This window comes from Rattus norvegicus, chromosome 16 (assembly GCF_021556685.1).
Source record: "Rattus norvegicus strain SHRSP/BbbUtx chromosome 16, alternate assembly SHRSP_T2T, whole genome shotgun sequence".
Taxonomy (NCBI): domain Eukaryota; kingdom Metazoa; phylum Chordata; class Mammalia; order Rodentia; family Muridae; genus Rattus; species Rattus norvegicus.
In genome coordinates, this window is record NC_141549.1 from 18900567 (window position 1) to 18918505 (window position 17939).

At 51.5% G+C, this 17939-nt stretch overlaps 2 protein-coding genes across 4 annotated transcripts; one reads left to right on the forward strand and one right to left on the reverse strand.

The window, feature by feature from the left end:
- Window positions 1-1904: 1904 nt before the first annotated feature.
- On the forward strand, window positions 1905-14517 carry Pgpep1 (pyroglutamyl-peptidase I). Of its 3 annotated transcripts, none has more exons than XM_087587746.1 (5): window positions 1905-2231; window positions 4484-4536; window positions 9245-9361; window positions 10255-10487; window positions 10859-14517. In XM_087587746.1, exons 4-5 carry the CDS (start codon window positions 10282-10284, stop codon window positions 11049-11051), a joined length of 399 nt encoding a protein of 132 aa, XP_087443872.1. In that variant the 5' UTR covers window positions 1905-2231; window positions 4484-4536; window positions 9245-9361; window positions 10255-10281; the 3' UTR covers window positions 11052-14517.
- On the reverse strand, window positions 12365-14854 carry Mk1 (protein). The gene is given in 1 exon segment (NM_134399.3): window positions 12365-14854. A coding segment is annotated over 1 exon segment (378 nt). The 5' UTR covers window positions 12919-14854; the 3' UTR covers window positions 12365-12540.
- Window positions 14855-17939: the final 3085 nt, after the last annotated feature.

A 17939-nucleotide genomic window follows, 5' to 3' on the forward strand; every position in this document is an offset into this window, starting at 1 on the left:
GAGTGGATGGAGCTGCTGCTGCTGACCTTTGAACTGAACTGCTGATTTCCAGGCAACACAGCCTGGACTTGCTCCAAAGAATCTTTCTAAACAGGGCCACTGCTGTCTCCCCCCCCCCCCACTGTATCCGTTCTTTTTCACTGCCTCCGGTGGGTGCTGGGCTAACCATCTTTAAAAATAAAGTTTAAAAAAATTAAAGTTATAGTTGGTTGCAGCCTTCTGGGTACCTCTGGGTTATGAGTGTGGCTGGGATGTATTAGGGCGCTGTGTAGTTGACCCAGGACCTGTGTGAGCTCTCAGATGTTCCAAGCCTTCCTGAGGCTGCAGGAGCTCAAACAAGCTGTGATGAGTGTGGCTTCCAGCCTAGGTTTGTACACAGGACACCCTGCTGTCAGGTCCAAAGGAGATTACTTCTCCAAACCCCAAATGGCAGTCCAGATATCCAGAAATGAGTTCAACCTGGGCTACGGGAAGATTTCTGGCAGTTAGGTAAATGCCAGAATTCCACAAGAACTTGGAAATTATTTCTCATCTACAAAAAGGAGTCACGTCTCTTACTCTGGCAGAAGGGACACATGGCTACCAGTGGCACCTATCAGCACACCGAAGCACATGCTGGCCTCCAGGTCACAAGCAACAATTCACCATGCTTGCTAGCCCTTCCCACCTTCTCCCCGAGCTTAAACTCAGTCCAATGAAGCCCTCGCCCCAGATACTCACTCTCCTTATTACCCTGCTATTTCTCTATTTCTCTCCCCCGACCTGGTCTTTCTCTCTCCCTTCCAACCGGCCCCCAAGGACATACCATGGTGGTTATGTCTGTTTATACGCTGTGCAGTCGAGAAAGGGTTCTTGGCTGGTGTATGGGAGCCAGTGTCCCCCAGTGTCCTAGAACACAGGGGTCACAGCTGCTTGAAACAAGATGCCTGTGGCTCAGTAAGGCCCCAACCAGCCTCTGGGGACACAGTCCGGGCCTCTGCTTTCTCTTTCTAGTGTTTTTGCAGAAATCACAATAAAGGATTACAAGGTAGGCAGGGAATGCCCCAGGTGCCCAAGTGGTGGTCACTGGTGCATCAGGCCAAACACCACCCTTCAACAAAAGGCCCTGCCCTGTCAGCCTAACCCCTAAAGCAGACTAAGTGACAGACACCATAGTAACGAATAAGATTTTTAAAAACATAAAACAAATTAAAAAAATAGGGTCCCTGCGAGAGAACGGGTTGGTAGGCAATAGAAAGACAAATCCTGCTGGAGGGGCAGCCAGGGGAAAGATGAGCCCAAAGGATGTCTAGATAGGGGGTGGAAAAACAATGTCCTATAAAGGAGGTGACAGTCGGAGAAGGACCACAGGAGGAGGTAGTCTGGGCCATGAACAGCTAGATGTGCAACGAGGAGCCACGGAAAGGAAGCAGTCCCTGTGGCCAGTGGCCAGTTAGCCATGTTGGCAGTGAGCAAAAGCACTGTGCGGTTTTTCCTTCCTCTTGAACCCCTCCCTCAGTTTTCTGCTGGAGTGACCCTTCTTTCTTCCTCCGGCCTCGGCCAAAAGAACTTAGATCCATGCCTCAGCGTCCTTGTTTGTGAACGGTGATGAGTGAACAGAATCAAATTGTTTCCCCTACTCTATGTCTCTGTCTTACAGGAAGAGAAACTGAGGCTGGGAAGGCTGGGAACACTCCCATTGCTCCCTTACGAGTTGGAGGCGGGGCTTAAAAGCAAGTAGGGGGAGGGTCCTGGCTGAGAATGGGCGTGGCCAGGCAGGGGTACTAGGTGACCAGGGCTGGTCCGTGCTTGGGGCGGGGCGTGGCTCCAGGTAGATTTGAGAGCCCGGTGGCCACTGGGGACCCGGCGGGGATAGACTGGGGGCGGAGCCTAGATGGAGATTCTGTATGCACGCCCAGCCCAGCGTTTCAGCGGCAAACAGGGAAAGGGAGTCGTTGCCCTAGATGGGCTCGGGACGGAGTAGATTTTAGAAGGAAGAAATTTCGGAGGATGTGGCCTAAGCCAGGGATATCTTGGGTCGCGGGTGGGAACGTGGACTGCGGCCTGGCCGAGGGGCTTTGGAAGGATCAGGGCGAATCTACACTTGCGTCGGGGGAGGCCGGAGTACGTGACCTGGGCCCAGTTGTTTCAAGGATGGGTTTAGGAGTGTCTTGGGAGCTTGGGACCTGGCTGGAGCGTGACCCGGGCCTGAGAGTTTGGAAGGCTCGAGGCGTGTGATTATTGGGGACTTGGTAGGTTCCTTACAGGACCTGGAAGTGGGTTTTTGGAAGGTTGGGGGAGGGGTTGGCTGGGGTGTGGTTTCTAAGGGGCGTGGTCTAGAAATGGCCTGGCCCGGGAGCCAGGGTCTAGGGTGTAGCGGTGTGCGTGGGGCTCAGCGGAACCCGCGGGGCCGCGCAGGGACGCGTACAGCTGGTCGGGGGGCGTGTCCGGGGCGTGTTCGCGCAGGCCCAGCGTTAGGGGGCGGGGCCGGGTGGCCGGGCGGGGCTCGGGGGTCGGTGTCCGCTTAAGTCCCCATCGCCAGGATCCGAGAGAGCGCATCCCGCGATGGAGCAGCCGCGGAAAGCGGTAGTGGTGACCGGTAGGTGCGGCCTGACCGGGGGCGGCGGGGCAGGTGCTCGCGGTTGCCACAAGTTTGCAGTTGTCGCCTCCTGCGATAGCACCGTTCGGTCCCGGTAACCTGAAAAGTCCGGGGTCACGCGGCCGGGAGTTCGGAGTGCGCGGGGACTGGGGTGCAGACAGGTCACCTCGCACACTGCAGTCCCTCTTGACCCCTCCAGAGCTCCTGCCTGTCCCCACTCTCTGACCCCGGGGACAAAGGCTGGTTTACGGCCAGGAAAAGTCCCGGTGACATATGATCCACTCAGCTTCTTCTCCTGGCACCTTGCATTGTTGGAGGGGCCTGCAACCCGGTTAGGGGCAGGTGTTGGGCCTACGTCCACCTGACCCCGGAATGACCCAGGGACCAGCTCTACTATCACTAACACCCCCGGAAGCCAACTGTTCTTATTTCCTGAGACTCAGCCTGGGGCCACTTGGTTTAGTCAACTCCACTAGGCCTTGGAGGAGGGCACTCAGGTTAGCCTCTGCCCTGAGAGGCCACAGGGAGTGAGCCAGGGAAAACTCCCACTCCTACAGGTGAGGGAGGGTGGGCCTTTCTCACCGCTGTTCCCTGCAGTACAGGTGATACCTTTGAGCCTTCCGAGGTGGGGGAGGGGGTGAGGGTGGGGGGGGGTGTTGATTTGGTTGGTTGGTTTATTAAGATAGAGTCTCATTCTAATGCACCGCCCTGCCGACCTTTAACTTACTCTGACCAAGGCTGGCTACAAACGCAGGGTGATTGTTTAGCTTCAACCTTCCAAATGTTAGGGTGAGCAGCATTCGCCACCATGATGAGATGCCCCAACATGTGGCCTCTACCTGCTGTCCTGAGGTTTGATGGCCCTCTCTAAACACTGGCAGCAGGTGGGACCCTACCCACCTGAGTTACATTAATCAAGGTTCTGAGAGAGAGAGAGAGAGACTGAGAGACTGAGAGACAGAGACTGAGACTGAGAGAGTCTGTCTGTCTCTACTTCCCCAGCCCTGGGGGAACGTGTGCCACCACTGCACTGTGCAAATATGTGGTTCTAGAGAGCTGAACTCAGGTCCTGGTGTGGCAACTTACTGAAGTATTTTTCCAGCTGTGTTTATTTATTTTGAAGCAGGGTCTCATGTGGCGTGGACTGGCCTAACATCCAATTCTCTTGCAGCAGTCTCAGACTCTGAGTCTGCAGGTGTACACCCAGAGGCGGGAGGGCTGGTTTTTTTTTTTTTTTTTTTTGTCTTTGTTTCCTCAATTGAACTTTTCTTGGCAACCCAGTGGATTTAAATCCCAGCCGCCTCACAGTCGTGCTGTGTGACCTGATGGAGTTAGTCCCCTCTCTCTGCATCACTTCTTGCTCATGACAGTTAGGCCCTTGGAAACCCTGTCTTCAGAGGGAATGAAACCAAGTGCCACAGTGCCTTGGGGGTGGGGGTGGGGTCTGTCTTGGTCAATAGGGCCTGGAGGTTGAAGGTTGAACTGACCAAAAGCAGAAGCAGCCTGGTGTCCAGGTAGCCTGTCCTGGAGACACCCCCTTTCCCCCCAGCCTCTGTGAGCTAATCTTAAAGTAGTGGTGACTCATGGTGGCCCACAACCCCAGGCCAACCCAGACAATGATAATAGTTGGGTTTGGCTGGAGAGCAGTGAAGAGAGAGGCTGATTGGGCCTTCCCAGGTGTAAGGACCTAAGGGGGGGGGCGAGTTGGGGGGATAACAGGAAGCCATGCACTGCAGCCTGGGCCTGCCACCTCAGGACTCAGCAAGTGTAGGCCAAGGCCCATAGCTGGGGCAGACCGGAAAGGGCTGGGTAAGAAACTAGAATGGGGGTGTGTCCAGGGATGAGATTTCAGAATTCTGAGGTAGGGAGAGAAAGTAACAGTAATGCCTCTTTTCCTGTTTTCAGGATTCGGCCCTTTTGGGGAGCATGCTGTGAATGCCAGCTGGATCGCTGTCCAGGTAACTCCGATCTGGGGGAGCCTTTCCCAGAGCTGAGTGTCTTGCTAAGCCAGCCTGGTCTGCAGAGCAAGTTCCTCGACAGCCAGGCACTGAGACCCTAGCTGCAACACAGAGAAAACTGATTTAAGAAAGATGGGGTGTGTCCCAGCAGGTGCCACCGAGGCTGGGGAACAGGCGGGCCGAGCCGGGTGTCCTGGGCAAAGGCCCAGTCTCTTTACTGGGAACCCCAGGGGGTGTCTCTTCCCAGAATCCCATCCAAGAAATGACTCCACTAACTTGTATTTGCTTGCCAGATGGGACATTCAGACAGACAGACTAGGGAACAATTGAGTGGAGAGAGACAGACGTTTGATTCTTTGATAAATAACTGACTGAGATGGCGGCCGGACCAGGATTAATTTTAGCCCATTAGCTGTGTGATTTAAGGGTTCTCTCTTCTTCTCACCCAAGCCTCCCATGTCCCCCACCACCAGCTAGTCACCCTCCCCACACTCAGAAGTCTCAGCCACTTTACCATCACCCTCCTTTCTTTCTGCCTTCACTCTGCGGGCCGGATGGAGGACCCCAGGGTCCGGGGACCTCGCAGATGGGAGTGTGGCCGGGCCCCTGCTTGCACATCTACTCCCGGGAGCAGCAGACAAAAAGCCCCAGTGTGTCTCAGAAGACTTGTGTGTCTGGCTTTGTGCGAGTTACAGACAGGAGGCTTCATGGGCTGAGTGGACACAAAGCCAGTGTCTGGATTCCTGGGCCCCAGACACCACCATCTGCATGTAAATGGGAAAGAAAATCAATTAAACAATCTTTTCGAATATCCCCTTGGAGCTTTAGGGCGCTAGGGGAAACTCCATGCTGTGAAGAGACCAAGACTGTTTCTCAACTTATGTCTTTAAAATACTGTATTTGTTTATGTATTTGATTATTGAGTGTGTGGAAGGCACACATGTGAGGTCAGAGGGCAGCTTGCTGGGCCAACTTCTCTCCTTCCACGGTGTGGGTCCTCGGGGTGAAGCATGGAGACCAGGCCCAGCCATGGAGACCAGGCCCAGCCACGGATCCCTCACCCTTGAGCCTTACTTTTTGTTTTAAGTTTTGAGACAAGATCTTACCCTGGCTGACCTCGAACACCTGTTTCTCCTGCCTCAGCCTCCCTAGCACTGGGGTGACAGGTGTACATGGTTCTGCCTGCCCTCTTTGGTTGATTGACCAATGAATCACGTTTCACTCTGTATCTTGACTAGTTTCAAACTCAGAATGAGTCTCCTGCCTCGGTTTCCCAAGTGCTGGGATCTCAGAGAGTGCCTTCATACCAGCTTTCTCTTCATCGCCCCCCAGTGGGGTGGCAGGCTGCTTCCTGGGAGACCTAGGCTGGGTATCAAGGACCAGGCTGACTCTGCCTTGTTTCTCCCTCAGTGGGGTACAGACGTGGTGACAGCCTGCCACCACAAGTCTAGACAGATCTGCTGAGGGTACAGCAAACAAAGAGGGCTTTGTGCTGGGGTCAGGGGAATCAATCGGTCAGATGCAGCCATGCCTGCTTTTGAGACAGGGTCTTTTCAGGTAGATGACCGAGGACAATGCCACAGCTGTACCCCTGCTTTCCAGGGTGCTGGGTACTGAGCCAGGATTCAGGAAGTAGGATTTGGGGCTCACAGCCCTCTTCCAGGAGGTCCGGAACCAAGTGTGTAGGGGCAAAAAGCAGAACCTGGTGAAGGGTGACGTGACTTTCTGCACATCTGCGACTGGTCCCCACTACACTGGCCTTTCAGCCATAGAGCCCTCACAAAAAGTGTCAGCACTGAAGGGCTCTAGTCTTCTGGAAGCTCCCAGTCTTCACGGGGACATTAAATACCGGCTCGCACTGGTAGAGCACTTGCCTAGGAAGTGCAAGGCCCTGGGTTCGGGGTTGGGGATTTAGCTCAGTGGTAGAGCGCTTGCCTAGGAAGCGCAAGGCCCTGGGTTCGGTCCCCAGCTCCGAAAAAAAAAAAAGAACCAAAAAAAAAAAAAAAAAGATTTCCTAGATGAAGCCCTGAGTTCCACACCACTTACCCTGTCCATATGTGAGTCCTGCGGTTTGAAGGTGCCAGCCATGGGATGAGGGTGAGTACTGAGCCGCCCGGCCAGATCTCAGCCATCAAGTTTGTGTATGGGGGTTGTCTTTGGTCTGTTTTTTTTTTTTTTGGTTCTTTTTTTCGGAGCTGGGGACCGAACCCAGGGCCTTGCGCTTCCTAGGCAAGCGCTCTACCACTGAGCTAAATCCCCAACCCCCTTTGGTCTGTTTTTTGAGACACAGTTTATCTGTATATCCCTGGCTATTCTGGAACTCACTATGTAAACCAGGTTGGCCTTGAAGTCAGAGATCCTTCTGTCCCTGTGTCCCAAGTGCTGAGTTTAAAGCTGTGTGCCACCATGCCTGGTATTTTGTTTGTTTGTTTGTTTGTTTGTTTGTTTGTTTGTTTTTAAGACAAGAGATGGTGAGCTGACAGGTCTATACCTTCATTAATATACTTGTGTCTGTCCTTCCATCTTGCCTTGGGCACTTTACTGAGGCCACCATTGGGAACAATGTGGGACCTGTGGGAACAGCAGGAGGAGTCTCTGGAGGCGCAGGCAGCCATTCGTAGCAGTGTTCACAGACTCCTGAGGGAGCCAGTGCCATTGAGTTTGTTCTTGGGGAGCTCCTCAAAGACAAGGTGGTGAGATAGCCCAGTGTGGTGGCCTACAGTTGCCATCCCAGCACTAGGGAGGCCGAGGCAGGACTACTAGGAAGCCTTCACTGGCATGGGACATACTTAATCCTGGCTAGAAACAGGAACAACTATTCCCTAACAGAAAATTTAACCCTTTTTTTTCTTTTGGAGATACTGTTGCTCTATAGCCCAGGCTGCCCCACACTCTGTTGCCCTGTCTCAGACTCCAGTGCAGGCATGACAGGTGTGTGTTGGCTCAGTCAGCTTCAAACTGTGAAACACTGTGGTCCCTAGTGCTGGTGAGGGCCGGTCACCTGGGGTGGCTTGATGCGTGTGCCCGTGGGTGGAGTGGCCCTGTCCTGCCCTGAGTGCCTCCCTAAGAGTTGGGATGTTGGTGCCTGGACTCTGGTTTTGTTTCCTGCTTTTCTGGACTACAGATTACACCCCGATTCAATCCAGCTTGTGGGAGCGACTGGGCATCCCCAGGGCAAACACTGAAAAGGGACCTGGGGTGAAGGCTATGGAGTGATTTAGTTATTTTAGTTTTTGTTTGTTTTGCTTTTAGTGCTTTTTTGGGATAGTCCCTCTGCATAGGCCTGGCAATACATGCTCTGTAGACCAGGCTAGCCTCAAATTCACAGAGATCCTCCTGCCTCTGCCTCTCAAGTGCTGAAATTAAATGCGTGCATTGCTACATCTGTTTTGTTTTTTGTTTTTTAATTTTTTGACAGAGTCTCATATAGCTCAGGCTGGCCTCCAAAGCCCTTACTATGTAGCCCAGGCTGGCCTCTAAAGCCCTTATTATGTAGCCCAGGCTGACCTTGAACTCCTGAGCCTCCTGCCTTCATGTACCTAATAGGGTATGGCATGTCCTTTTGTTTTATTTTGATTTTTTTACTTTAATTGTGCACGTGTAAATGCCTGCTGTGGGAGCTTCACAACTTCTGCTCTGCTGGAGGAGGCTTGTTTTGTTTTCCTGTTCATTATGAAGTTCCGGAGTCTGGCAGATACAGTTGCCATGGCTATGGCTTTGGCCCTTTGCCCCTTACCCACTCACCCAGCAGGTGGCGAACTTCCCCTGCCCCAGCACAAACCCAAAGAAACTAGTCCTTTGGGATTTTTTTTTTTTCTTTTTTTTTTTTTTCGGAGCTGGGGACCGAACCCAGGGCCTTGCGCTTGCTAGGCAAGCGCTCTACCGCTGAGCTAAATCCCCAGCCCCTGTCCTTTGGGATTTTTAATTTCTTCAGATTCTGTCTTTATGTTTGAGTTTAGGGTGTATGTTTGTTGAGACAGGATCTCTTTGAACTCCTGATCCCCCTGCCTCCACCTCCCAAGTGTTTGGGATGATAACCATGCACTGACACACCAGTTTTCACGGTGCTGGGAAGGAACTCAGACCTTCCCTGTGTGCTGGTTGAACACTCTCCCAACTGAGCTGCACTATGCTGGCCAGTTGAGCTTCAGCCCCAAACCGTTTTTGCTTTTTTGTTTCTCGTTTGTGTGAGACAGTGTCTCACTATATAGCCCAGGCTAGCCTGGAATTTATTTTGTAGAACAGGAGACTGTCCTTAATGTAGCAGCCATTCTCCTGCCTCTCAAGTGTTAAGACATTTCTCAGTAGTATGACAGTGATACCCTTCTTAACTTACTTTTTTGTAACTTGCCCTGACCCCAGGCCTTTGCCACCTTGCAGAGTTGAGTTAATTCTGACCTCCTCACACAGTTGCTGCGCTCCTGGGCTCTACAGCAAGGCATTTCCCAGGCAGCCCTGCAGTGGTCACGAGGAAAAGCCGCTGATGGACTGGGGTGCTCAGTGGGTTATGTACAGTCACGGCTGTTTTTTGAGGGGGAGCAGAGTCTCATGTAGCCGAGGCTGCCTTCAGTTTTTCTGTAACCTCAAACTCCTGATCACACGTGTGGTGTGACCCCCATGTGCCACACCCAGCCGAGCTGCCTGTCTGGTGCCTGGAGACAGGAAGGCTCCTCATAGCCCCTTCATCCTCATACCCGTCTTCTCACAGGAGCTGGAGAAACTGGGCCTTGGGGACAGCGTGGACCTGCACGTGTATGAGATCCCTGTGGAGTACCAAACTGTGCAGAGGCTCATCCCAGCGCTGTGGGAGAAACACAGCCCCCAGGTAAGCAGCCCTCAGGTGCACCCCAAAGCACTCCTCACTCCCTACAGCCTGGTCACTGTTCTGCCACTATAAGTGGGCACCATGGCCACAGCTATGGCCACTCATAAAGGCCAATATCTGACTTAGGGGTGTACTCAGTTTCTAAGGGTTAGCCCACACCCAATCATCATTTCTGGAAGCAGGCGGGCAGGCAGGCAGAGAGTGACACAGATTGGCCTGAGCTTTGGAAAATGCCACACACACGCCCCACTCCCAGGGACTCACCTTCTCCAGCAAGGCCACACCTCCTAATCCTTCCCAAATCTGTCCCACTGCCCGCTGCTAACTAAGCATTCAGATATATGAACTTCTGGGGCTGTTCAAATGACCCACCCAATCAAACCTCTGGGTGATTCTCATTCAAGTCGCCTTGCTACACCACCCCCATCCGCCATAAGGCCAGTGCCACACCACACATGTAAGCTTTTGTGGATTCTTACAGAAGGGAGGGAGGAAGACAGAGACCAAGGGACCTGGCAGGACGCCGAGCCCTCTGTGCTTGTGCACTGGTCAGGATGCGTTCGAGTACGGTACAGTTAAATAGGAGTGTGTGAGGTGCCCACCTGGAGTCCACGCAGCACCACCGAAGAAAATAGTAATAAAAAATAATTTTCAAAACAGACTTCAGGCAAGGCACAGTGGTAGCAGATAGCTAATCTCAGCAGTCGTGAATTCAGGGACAGCCTGGCCACATGAAAGACTGGGACTCTGTCTCAAAGGCAAAGCCAAATCCTGCTCTGGGCTCCTAGGTAGCCGTGTGATAGCTCGCTTTTAGCAACAACAGAGATTCACTGTGTTTATTCCCTGTGCATGGGTGGGTGTCTGCGCCTGCTAACGGCCCCCCTTGTCCCTAGCTCGTGGTGCATGTCGGGGTGTCAGGCATGGCCACCACAGTGACGCTGGAAAAATGTGGCCACAACAAGGGTTACAAAGGACTGGATAATTGCCGGTTCTGCCCCGGCTCGCAGTGCTGCGTGGAGGATGGTCCAGAGAGCATTGACTCCATCATCGACATGGACGCTGTGTGCAAAAGGGTGACCACACTGGGGCTGGACGTGTCTGTTACCATCTCCCAGGATGCTGGCAGGTAGGCTCCAGGGGCCACGGGGTTTCCTTTCCAGCAGGGGCTGGGGTGCAACAGTAATAACTTCCTCCATCAGCTTCACCTTAGGTTTCTCTGCGTAGCCCAGATTGGCCTGGAACTTACATTACGTAGACCAGGCTGGCCTCACATTGACATCTACCTGCTGCTGCCTGCTGAGTGCTGGGATTATCATGCCCAGCAAAATACGTCTTTAGAAAACGGAGAATAGGTGTCCAGGGTCACCCAAATTCCTGACCCCTAGGTCCTCCACTCCCAACTGCACCCCATAGCACAGAACTTTGGAGGGCTTTTCAGAGGCCTGGTGGCTTCGGCTGGGACTCACTGACTGGGACTTTTCCTCCTGTCTCTCTCAGATACCTGTGTGACTTCACATATTACACGTCGCTCTACCGGGGCCGAGGCCGCTCAGCTTTTGTCCATGTGCCCCCCCTGGGCAAGCCTTACAATGCTGACCAGCTAGGCCGGGCACTACGGGCCATCATTGAAGAGATGCTGGGTGTTCTAGAGCAGGCAGAGGGAGACATCAGCTGCTGCCACCAGCTCTGACAGCCATGTACATCTGGGTGCCATGCTGTGAGAGGGGACACAACTGGGCTCATGGAGGGTCCTGACTTACCTGCCCCTCTTGGTGGACCACAAGGGGAGTGATGGATATCATCCTGTGTCTGGGGACACTTCTGCTGTGCCCCGAGGCCAGGGCTAGGGTGAGATGACCAGAGGCCTGCACACCTGCCATGCCGCTACCCCCTGACACACTGTGTTTTCAGCTGTGTGGATGAGGAGTTGAAGCATTCTTTGTGGCAGGGGCCTCACAGAGTGTCATAAAGTAGATTGGCTGTAATCTCTGCCCCTATACCCTGGACGTCCCTACCAAAGCCACTTGGGACTCGGCAGCCTTTTCTATCCTCTCTCTGTCTCTGTCTCCCTATCTGTGTCTCTGTCCCTGTCTGTCTTTGTAGTCCCCACCTCCCCATCTGTGCTAGATTAGGGAACAGAGTAATTTATATTCCCATTGTTAAGACTTCAGGCCTAACCAACAAGTGTCTTTTCTTTCTCCTGGGAGGGGAGGCCTCTTTTGCCTCCTATCCTGAAATGCCATCATACTTTAGGGCTCCATTGTGGGCTCCCTTTGCTCGGGGAGCAGGCTGCTGTGGCCACCGAGGGCCTGGCCACAGTGGCCACCAGTGCCTGTGGGGAGCTGACCCTGCCGTGACCTTTCTTGTTCTCTTTTTTAGTTTTTTTTCCAGGTTTTCAAAGGCATTTTTTATTCACTATTTTTGATGACTATAAGTGTTTCCTGTATGGAAAAGAAAGTTAGCACAGTACATTTTCATGACTGGGGAATGGATTTCTGAAGGTCATGTTCAATGGTGTCAAAACTTGGAGGAAAAAAAAGTTAAAAAAAAAAACAAAAACAAAAAAAACAAACCCAAAACCTTAAGGTTGAAATTCAGTTCTTTATAAAGTTCCTTGTAGAAACAAAACAGAATAAAAACAAACCTTAAGGGGTGGGGCAGGGGTTGGGGATTCAGCTCAGTGGTAGAACACTTGCCTAGCAAGCACAAAGCCCTGAGTTCGGTCCTCAGCTCTGGGGGGGAGGGGGGGCTGAACGGGTGGGTCAATTTTTTAAAAAGGAAAGGAAAAAGTGGTTCGCTGCTTCTCCTCAGACTTCTCTTCAGCCCCGTCTCTGGCCTCCCTCACTGAAAGGGCTTCCAGCTTCTCAGCCGCCTTTTCGACATTGTCGTTTTTGCCTGGTCCTTTCTTTTCTCTCTCTTCAATTTCTTTCCTGCATTTTTCAAACTTTGTTTTGAGCTTTTGTGCATTCTCAGTATTTAGAAACGGATGGTGAGTGTCCGTCAGCAAACTTGGTGTGGGTATTCCAGACCCAGGAGAGGGGGTTTGGGTAGGGGGAAGTACCTGTCCGTCCAGCCCCAGACCCCATGTGGTTTTGACAGCAATAAGGGAAATGGGGTAACGACCCCAAAAAATAATGGTGTGTGTGGAAAAAAGGGGGTGCCGCAGGTGAGAGGCCATTTCACAACATCCAACCACCGTGGTTGTTGATCCAACCACCGTGGGTACCTTCTTTGCCCATCAGCAGGAGCATCTTGGCAGTCATGGTGCAGTGACATTGAAGGTGGGGGTTCCTCCAGTGCTCTTGGTATGAAGACCCATTGTAAATTCCCCGACTTGCAGCAGTGAGTCCTGGATCACAGAACATTTTTTGGCCCCCAAGCGTCAAGCTATTCATGAAAAAACTTGACCAGTCTTTGCCTACCATGAGACCAAACTCAGCAAGTGTAATGCTAACGAAGTTCTTCCCAGGGATGGCAGCCCAGATGGAGGGCAAATCCTTGTAGCCTACAATGGCCAATGGCCGTGTCCTGACAGGTGCCATCTGCCACCGTGCCATGACGCTGCAGCTGGGGCTGCTCTGCGGGCTGCTGCTGGGATCACAGGCTGGGATCAGGCTGGCTGACTGGGGGTAGAGAGAGCTCGTCAGGACACGTGCTGCTGTCCAGAACTCTGATTTTTTTTAGACTAAAAATTTAGAGACTCTAAAATTTTGAGAGTATTTGTTGTTGTTCTTTTTGAGACAGGGTCTCAGGTAGCTCAGGCTGGCCATTTGAACTCATTCTGTAATCCAGGTTGGCCTCATGTGAACTCCTAATTCTCTGGCCTCAGCTTCCTAAGTTCTGGGAGTCGGACAGGTGTTTGCCACACACATGGCCCACCGGGGACCTAGAACCTACAGTGAACCGTCACCCAGGCTCTGTGGATGTTCTGCATCCTGAGGTAGACAGCCTCTAATATCCTGTTAGGGACCTAGGACCAGAGCTGGGGTGCCCAGGCATGTCCCAACATGTCGCATCGGCCACAGGGATATCGGTTGAAGTGCATTTGGAAGTGTGTCTGGGACGCCAGCCAGCCTTTGTCTCCAGCTGACTTTGAACTTCCAGGCCAGGAGGGAGGGGCTCTCAGGAAGGGTGGGATGTGACATGTGACCTGGACTCCTTCCAAGACCAAGTCTAGTCCCTGCCAGTGAAGCCACAGTATTGTAGACACCACCTTTCTTTTATGGGTGGTCGGAGGCCTCGCTGTCCCCATGGGATTGATGGATGTGAATTCTGAAGCAACTTCTCATCCCTGGATCTTTTTGTTTGTGAGACTGGGTCTCCTATAGCCCAGGCTAGCCTCCAAGTCACTGTGTAGCTGAGGCTGACTCCTCCCTCGACCTACCCAGTGCAGGGCTTATGATCGCATGTGTGCTGGGCCCGGCTACTTTTTAAGCTCTAACGTTCCTTGTTCGGAAGCGGTCTCTTCATGTCATCTTCCTGTCGATCCTGTGTCTGTCGTCACATGGAGATCTGAGCAGTCTCAGGGGTAAGGGCACCCTGGAGTGCCCCGGGGTGACTTGCTGTCCCCACAGAAACATCTGTGGCCCACATGCAGCCACCAAACCCAGTCACTACTATGGACGCCAAGAAGTGCTTGCTGACAGGAGCCCGATATGGGTGTCCCCTGAGAGGCTCTCCAGAGCCTTAGTGACACAGATGAGGATGCTTGCAGCCAACCATTGGATCGAGCATGGGGACCCCAATGGAGGAGTTAGGGGAAGGACTGAAGGAGCTGAAAGGGTTTGCAACCCCATAGGAAGAACAACAACATCAACCAACCAGACTCCCAGAGCTCCCAGGGACTAAACCACCAACCAAAGAGCACACATGGAGGGATCCATGGCTCCAGCTGCATATGCTGCAGAGGAGGGCAGTGTCTGGCATCAATGGGAGAGGGGCCCTTGGTCCTGGGAAAGCTTGATTCCCCAGCATAGGGGAATGCTAGGGCAGCGAGGCTGAAGTGGATGGATAGATGGGGAGCAGCCTCATAAAACCAGGGGGAGGGCGATAAGATGGGTTAGGGGATTTTCAGAGGGCAAACTGGGAGGGGGATAACATTTGAAATGTAAGTAAATAAAATAACCAATAAAAAAAAGGAGCTACAGAATCCATTATACTGACTGGAGAAAAACTAAAAGTATTTCTTTTAAAATGAGTGATAGAAAATGTAGGATGATGTCATAACGCACTGTGATGGTTTGCATATGCTTGGCCCAGGGAGTGGCACTATTAGAAGGTGTGGCCTTGTTGGAGGGTGTGTCACTGTGGGGATGGGCTTGGAGACCCTCCTCCTAGCTGCCTGAGGATGCTCAGTCTGTTCCTGGCTTCCTTTGGGTGAAGATGTAGAATTCAGCTCCTCCTGCACCATGCCCACCTGTATGCTGCCATGCTCCCACCTTGACGATAATGGACTGAACCTCTGAACCTGTAAGCCAGCCCGAATTAAATGTCATCCTTTATAAAACTTACATTGGGGGCTGGGGATTTAGCTCAGTGGTAGAGTGCTTACCTAGGAAGCGCAAGGCCCTGGGTTCGGTCCCCAGCTCCGGAAAAAAAAAAAAAAAGAACCAAAAACTTACATTGGTCATGGTCTCTGTTCACAGCAATAAAACCCTAAGACAGAAGTTGGTTCCAGGGACTGGTGTATTTCTGTGATAGGCCTGACCGTGCTTCTGTTTGGCAGAAAGTGGGTTTTAGGACTTTGGATTTGGAAAGCAGTGGAACGATTTAAATGGGGCTTAATGGGCTATCTTAGTAGGAATGCAGAAGTCTTTGTTATTGAGAGTGATTTGAATTGTGCAGGCCTGGCCCAAGAGGTTTTAGAGGAGAAGAACCCCCCCCCCTCCCAGCAAACCCAGGGCCTTGCCCTTGCTAGGCAAGCGCTCTACCACTGAGCTAAATCCCCAACCCCAAGGAGAAGAATTTTGGTATGTGCTGTAAAGACTGCTTTTGTGGTGTTTTGGTGAAGAATGTGGCTGCTTTTTGCCCTTCTTTGAAGTGTCTGCCTAAAGCTAAGGTGAAAAGACTTAGATTAAGTGCATTGACAAGGAGGTCTCAGAAATGCCCATCATAGACTTTGTTCTCTGGTTAAGTCTCATGAAGATCATTTTAATGAAAAAAGGGAAGTTGAGAAAAAAAATACAAAACATATGGTTCGAGTTTTAAAGGGACACAGCTGAATCCTGTGTTCAAGAATATTAAATTGAATTAAGGGAGTAATGACCTTGGGGACAGATCTCACGCAGCTAAGTCAGCTCCAGGCAACTTAGTACAAACCTTTACTCCCGGGAGACAGGCACACAGCTCTCTAATTCAAGGTCAATCTACAGAGCAAGATCCAGGACAGCCAAGCTTAGGCAGTGAAGGAGTTAGAAAAGAAGAAGCTGGTGATAATGTAATGGAACAAGGAGGCCATGTTCCAGCTCCTGCAAGCAGCAGAACTCAGCAGCTTCAGCCATGTGTCTCTGGCTTTATATTCAAGAGGAGAAGGGGGCTACTGGGACAATTGATGCTGGTCAGCTGAAGCTAAGAAAGAGATAAGCATCACTGAGGGGAAATCTTCTGGGAAGTGTTTTTTGAGAGCTGTGTTCCAGAGATGCCAAGGTTGTAACTCATGCTGTGGTTTGACTTGGTTGTGTGTAAGAATCACCCAGGTGGTACTGGTTTTGAAGGCATGAAGGGGTCATGAAGAGCAGCTGAGGCTGGGCACTGTGAGAGGCCATGGAAGGCCACTGGTGAAGGTGCACCCTCAGTTGATGGCCCAGGACTGAAGGGGTCACGCAAAGGAGTTGAGGCTTGGCACCATGAAGAGAGCCTATGAGAAGCTATTGGTGAAGCCTGGTTGCAATGGGAGACCCCAGTGTATTGGAGAGGCCAGTACCCTGGGATGACCACCAGAAACAGCTGAGGCAGTGGAGTGGGTCAACCTGAGTGTCACAGAGGGCAGAGCTGGAGAAGTGAAGCCAGCCCTTTGGAGGATCCTGTGTGGATCCCAGACACTGAAACAAGAAGCTGTAACATTGAAGCTGCCTTGGAGACCCAAAGATGTTAAAGATGCCAGAGCCACCGGCTATCTGCTGAGGAAAGCTGCTAACAGGGAGTGGAACCGGCCCAGGAGAAAGAAGTTTGTTATAGTCAACGAAGATGAAAAAGGAGTTGAAGATCTGAAGACCACTTTGACATCAGATATGGAGATGGCAGAGTTTGGAATGTGCCCAGTTTGTTGCCTGTCTTAACTCGGTGATTACAGTTAAGTGATTGGATGGATCTAAGAAAAGACTTTGAACTTTAGACTTTTAACATTGTTGATACTGCTATAGACTGTGGAAACTGATGGTTGGATTAAATGTATTTTGCATTATACTATGTTTAGGTATGGCCGCCATAGACTCCTGTATTTGAAGAAGCCTAGGGAGGACAGGGACTGGAATGTGATGGCTTGCATATGCTTGGCCCAGGGAGTGGCACTATTAGAAGGTGTGGCCTTGTTGGAGGGTGTGTCACTGTGGGGTGGGCTTGGAGACCCTCCTCCTAGCTGCCTGAGGATGCTCAGTCTGTTCCTGGCTTCCTTTGGGTGAAGATGTAGAACTCAACTCTTCCTGCACCATGCCTGCCTGGATGTTGCCATGCTCCTCCTTGATGATGATGGACTGAACCTCTGAACCTGTAAGCCAGCACCAATTACATGTTGTCCTTTATAAAACTTATATTGGGGGGTTGGGGATTTAGCTCAATGGTAGAGCGCTTGCCTAGCACGCGCAAGGCCCTGGGTTCGGTCCCCAGCTCTGAAAAAAAAAGCAAAAAAAAAAAAAAACAAACAAACTTATATTGGTCATGGTGTCTGTTCACAACAATAAAATGCTTACTAAGGCTTGCAGCAAGGCAGATCCAGGATAAGGTGAAGCCTATTATTGGATGAGAAGGAAGGGTTGTCAAGGAAAAGGAAGGAGAGAGGAGGAGGAGGGAGAAAGAGGAGGAGGAACGAGAGAAATCAAGATGGAGACGATCCAGATCCAGGCGGACTAGGTCGATTTGGGTCGATTTTACCTTGTCTAGGTGGGCGGTTTAAGTCTTTATTAATTGGCAGTGAATTTATTGTGTGGATCTATTGTGGATTGAGTATTTAACATATGAATCTAATTGCTAAATTACAAGTTTCTGGAACTTTGACTTTACTCACCGAGGGGACAGTGTGTGAAAGCGGCTGGCAGAGAAACAGCTGGAGCGCGCGGCTCCCACAGATCTGCGCTGAATGAGGACTCCCGGGAACCGGTTCCTCCACTTTTTAATATTACTGCAACAAGAAACTATTCACTATTTATGAAATTACTGCAAAGCTAGTTAGTGGTGGCACACACTATAATCGCAGCACTCAAGAGATGGTCTGAGTTCCAGGAAAGCCAGGGCTACACAGAGAAACGATGTCTTGATGTCCCCCGACCCCACTTCATTAAGCTGAGTATAAGAATGTCTAACCATGTTTAAAATCTTTGGATGGGGCTGGAGAGATGGCTCAGCGGTTAAGGGCACTGACTGT

What these genes read in the sequence shown, in the direction of transcription:
- Pgpep1 (XM_087587746.1), top strand. Translation starts at nt 10,282, where the DNA reads ATGGCCACCACAGTGACGCTGGAAAAATGTGGCCACAACAAGGGTTAC. An exon ending in ATCTCCCAGGATGCTGGCAG is followed by an intron (nt 10,488 to 10,858) that starts GTAGGCTCCAGG and finishes TGTCTCTCTCAG; the next exon opens with ATACCTGTGTGACTTCACAT.